Source organism: Etheostoma spectabile, chromosome 6 (assembly GCF_008692095.1).
Source record: "Etheostoma spectabile isolate EspeVRDwgs_2016 chromosome 6, UIUC_Espe_1.0, whole genome shotgun sequence".
In the NCBI taxonomy this organism is placed as follows: domain Eukaryota; kingdom Metazoa; phylum Chordata; class Actinopteri; order Perciformes; family Percidae; genus Etheostoma; species Etheostoma spectabile.
Genome location: NC_045738.1, coordinates 31,099,433 through 31,104,569, shown reverse-complemented (window position 1 = coordinate 31,104,569; position 5,137 = coordinate 31,099,433). Strand labels below are relative to the sequence as shown.

Below are 5,137 nucleotides of genomic sequence, written 5' to 3'. Positions count from 1 at the left end.
ACATCCACAGTCAGCCCCCAGCCAGCTAGCAACCATCCACTATCATTACAGCCCCGGCAAGTGGACACATCCACAGTCAGCCCCCAGCTAGCAACCAGCCCGGTCAGCACTTAACAGCAGTTTACTGAACCGTCACCCGGGTCAGAACAGAGGCCATTTGTAACGTTACACCTCCGTTAGCGTTGCAAAAGTGCACTCAGTAGAGAGCAGATCTCCGCCAGTTGTCTCCCTCCCCCCTCCCAAGCAGAGATGTGTTAAATATCACTCAAATGTACGCAACCACGCAACACTTCACCCCACTATTTCCCACCCCTGAAAAAACTATTTATTTCTGCTTGCTCCCTGTGTAGCAAAGATTACAAAAACAGCCTTTATTCAACTTATATTCTGTCATTTGTGGATTACAGCCATAGACTGCATACAATATTAACGTAGTCTCCATGACGTCACCCATAGTTTTCTAAAGAGCCAAAATAAAGCTCAAAGTGGGCGGATCCAGCTGTTGCCATCTTGGCAGTGCCTGACGTTGGCTATTCCAAAAATGGGCAAAGAGGTGGAGCGCCGTAGATGGAGCTGAGGCAGGATGAATGAACCCTAAACTTAACCATTTAGACCAAAACCGTTTTTTGTTCCAGGGTGTAAACGTGTTGAATTCTGCTGTAAAGTTGGGCATTTAAACATGGGGGATTGACTCCTTTTCGGCCAATTGGACACTTTCCGCTATGGCTTCATTTTTCAAAACTACAGATTGCCACAGTAGTAATAATACAACATTTGCTAAATATAGTTTGTCAGACTCAATATGGACATGTTTTATTATAACTAACCCATCCTGACCTGAAATGTCACTCCAAAACCTTCATAACACTGTCTCTAATCAGTCTGTTTACTGGTTCCACTTATTTATTCATCATTCTCATTTTCTATTTCAGAGCTGTTCATACTGTTCATATTGTAATATAATACGTATATAATAACAAAATGATATTTATTCCAGCACCCTTTGCACTATCCCCCATAATTAAAAAAAATAATAACTATCATAATTATAATTTACTCCTGCATACTTTGCACTCTTCACTGCACTACTGCCTCAACCTGTCTATATTGTTTCTGTTTATAGTGTGTATATATTGGTGTTTTCTGTTGTTGTCTGTTTTGTATGAGTAAGCGCATTTTGAGCAATACGATCCAAAGCAGAATTACTCGTATGTGTCCGCATACCTGGCAAATAAAGCTGATTCTGATTGTGATAACCACAGTAGTCAAACCCTAGAACAGAAACACACACACACACACACACACACACACACACACACACACACACACACACACACACACACACACAGTGGCTCCTACCTCATCTAGTTCAGAGATGTAGATGGGCTTCTCTTCAAAACCAATAGGCATGGGGTCGTTGGGTGGGATCTCCACCTCTTCATACATCTTAGTGTTCTCTCTGCGGATTCCCTCGGGTAGCATCAACTGAATGTCACAAACACAAACAAACACACTTAAAAATGAGGAAAACACAGTTCTCAAATGGCCTCAAAGAGCCTGTTTTGACGTGGTATTAAAATCCAATCTGAGTGATCTGGTCACTGGACAGCTCTAAGCACGTGTGTTAACACTTGGGAGATGTGAAATATAAAATGTGTCCTGAGTGACCACTTGTGATCAGATCTCACCTCTCAGCTTGAAATACAAATAAACAGGTACATAATCTCCATTTGCATACAGGCCGGTTGTGTGTGAGAGTGTGTATGGATTTCAGTTGTTACTCTAACATCATCATACATTAGAAACGTACAATGACAAATGAAAAAGCCCTGCCCACAGTCCGTCTGTGTGCCAAAATAAGGATGTCTACTGACATTCGCTTGTAAGAGTTGTGTTAGGTTACTGCGGATGAAGTGGCCAGGTTGGATCAGTGGAAGAGCAGGCGCCCATGTACTGGGAGGTTTATGCCTCGACGCAGAGGTCCAGGGTTCGAATTAGACCTGTGACGATTTCCTGCACGTCTAACTGTCCTGTCAAAAATTAAAGGCGGAAAAAAAACGCAAAAAACATTAAGTTGCTGATGAAGACAACTGAACATTTCCTGATTTTGCCGCTTCATAAGAAAATAATAAATAACAAAATAAAAGGAGGGACTTGTATTATGAAAAAAGTATACGAAAAAAAACGCTGTTTTGACCAATCAGGTTTCCCGGCTGACAGTGCTGTGGCGATAGGGTTGGCAATGCAAGACTAAATAACACAAGCTATACTACGTTGCAACGTAAGAGCAGGAATGTGTGTAGTAATATCTTACATAGTGGTGAATTTGGAGATGTTTCGTGAAACTAAAAAAAAAGGTTATTGAATACAGGGCAGCTGCTTTTTCCAGGTAACCGCTGGGCACAGGCAGGCACCGGAATAAAAACACTGACATCACCGACATTATGATACTAACATCCAAAACACAATTTACTCTCAGTGGTTTCTGTGACCTGAGAAATACTTTAAATGAGTTTCTTCTTACAGTTGAGCAAGCAGTCCTTCACGTGGCACAGGACACATAAGCGTCCACACTGCTTTAGGACCGGGCCGGAAGTGTCCACATGTGGCCTGAGTCATTGGATGTCAAGAGCTGTGTTGAAACTGCTCCTATTTCCCTATATATCGTGTTTATTATATAGTAAACTAAATAGGGAACGACCTAGAGATTCCGGACACTCTAATGCGGGTCAGTAGATATGCCAGATGTAGACAAACCCGAACAAAAACACTTCCCACGTCCCTAAAAACAAACCGAGCTCTCAGAAGAATAGCAGAAGGTTTTATAGACAGTATGCTGCATGAGGTATTTCAACTGTTCAGAAATTAAATCCCGCTACATTTTTCCTTTTCAGTTTTTGCGGCTGCTTCTGCTTCTTCTTCTACTAAAAAAATGCATTGCATTGTAGTATACAGGAGTAAAATATAGGATACACCGTTTGTACACTCATATTAGCTGAGCATTGCGGGTATTTTATAGGGGATGAAATTAACCGCTGAGAATTTTGAACACCACTAACGAACGCAGCTAATGCATTCTGGGTGCATTCACGCCTGTACTAGAGCTGTCTACTTAGTCTTTTACAAACATTTTAACTGTGTTTTTATAGTATAAATATACATATACATATCTATATACATATACACATATATATATTAACATACATATGTGTATACACACTATCTATCTATCTATATATACACACAACAAGCAGACTGGCAAGGTGAACACTTTACTCAGAACTATCAGTTATTCAAGCCTCACCTTGGCTCCTCCAACAAACGCAGGCATCTTTGTGGCCTCCGCGTAGCTGTCATAGACATTTGGATATCGAATACGTTCATACACTCTCTCTCTGCTCAGGACAGGTTCCCGCCGTGCAGTCAGGAGGGCCTGCTCCCTGTGTAAGCCAACACAAGACATATGGAAGATTAAAAAACCAAAGACAAGAAAGTATGTTTAGACTAAAATAAAAGACGTTTTATAGGGTAGAACTAGGGACGAGTAGACAAGGAGAAATAAAGAAGTCAATTCAAAAGTCTTCTGTCAAAGGAAAGGAAGAAATAAAAGAAAAGGCAATGTCACTTCAACGAAATCAGTGTCACATCTGCAACCACTTGGTTCCGTACGTGAACCCTCACATCCATTCATATTTTAGCTTAAGGATTAATAATGCAGTTGATGATTCAAATGGAGAGGCACAGATGTGAGGCATTATGTTCCTTCCTAAAGTGGCTTACCCCTCTGCTAAACTTTTCCTTCAGACTGGGCTGGATTTGGTCATGCTAAGTTTTTAATTAAACAGATCGCTGCTCCTTTTTTCATCCTCTGAAATTAAACTTTCAGAAAAGTCCTCTGCTAAAAAAAAAAAAAAGAAAAAAAGAAAAACGTGACAAGCTGCAGAGTCTCTGTTCTTATTTTGTTTTTGTAACCTTCGAGCCAAGTTGTCGTGGAGAATGCAGAAGCTTGTCAGTGTGGGTGCGGGTACCTGAGAGGACAGGTGGAGACGGACAGACATAGAACAAAGAAAAATGAGGAGACAAAGGATGAAGAGAAGATGATATACCTCTGGATTCTCATCTCTCTGGGGTCGAAGGTCAAGGCAGCATCTGAGGAGTCGCTGTCATCTATTCCTTTGCCTCTCTTCCTCTCTCTCTTCTCCTCCCTGCGGTACAACTTCATCATCTGTTTCTCCTGCTCTGACTGGATGGTCACCTGGCACCCATAGGTGGGCTTTGTCACTTCGCCACTGGCTTTTCGGCTCACGTCTGAAGGAAACGTTAGGACGGTCAAAGGTTTTCCTGGTCGGGATTAAATCCTTTTACTTCTTTAAATAGAAGTCTCATGGAGATAAAGACACCTGACAGCAAAATACTAGAATGTAAAAAAAATAAGAACTACACGTGCGACCGCCACAACCTGTTAAACAGGACATTCAGCTCAGCATAAGACTTTCTCCTAGGGATCAACTGATACTGAATTTCAAAAGCCGATACAATTATCAGTAGTTAATGAAATGTAATAATAATAATACAATTTGGAACCGATATGAATCTACAGTGAAAATGAAAATCTCTTAGTCAAAATGTGGGTCAGTGCAATATAGGGTGGTGTTATAGGGGTCAGTGCAATATCAGGTTAGACAGGGCATGTGCAAAATTGTGGTTTGTGTAATATAGTCGATGTTTTTTTTTGTCTCTATGTGTCCTTTGTTCTCCATTCTTCTTGTTACTGTCTGTTCTGATGTGATCACCGTTCTTGTCCTTGTTTCTCTGTATTTAGCCTGTGTATAGTGTATTTGTATGCATTTATTATTTTTTGTGTACCATCAACCTGCCAGGGGGTCTGCAGATTGAAATTAGCCTAAGGCTACAATCTGGCATATTTACATTTGTGAAAATGTTCATTAATATGTATTGTCCCCTTTTAAGAAATAAATAAAATAAATAAAATTAAGATTTTGGAATGTTAAAAACTACAACCCAAAACCTTTTTTAAAATGCTTTAAAGGTCACATGGCATGAAAATTTCACTTCATAAGGTTTTTTAACATTAATAAGCGTTCCTCCAGCCTGCCTATGGTCCCCCAGTGGCTAG

The 5,137-nt window shown here is 40.5% G+C and overlaps 1 protein-coding gene across 3 annotated transcripts in view; it reads right to left on the bottom strand.

Annotated features, from left to right (window-relative positions):
* Window positions 1-5,137, bottom strand: part of ascc3 (activating signal cointegrator 1 complex subunit 3) — a 263,454-nt gene that overhangs the window by 218,741 nt on the left and 39,576 nt on the right. For all 3 annotated transcript variants that reach the window (XM_032519352.1, XM_032519351.1, XM_032519350.1), the window contains 3 exons: window positions 4,107-4,308; window positions 3,305-3,440; window positions 1,360-1,485 (listed from right to left, as the gene is read on the bottom strand). In XM_032519352.1, coding sequence (XP_032375243.1) covers window positions 1,360-1,485; window positions 3,305-3,440; window positions 4,107-4,308 — 464 coding nt within the window. The remainder of the gene's footprint in view (window positions 1-1,359; window positions 1,486-3,304; window positions 3,441-4,106; window positions 4,309-5,137) is intronic.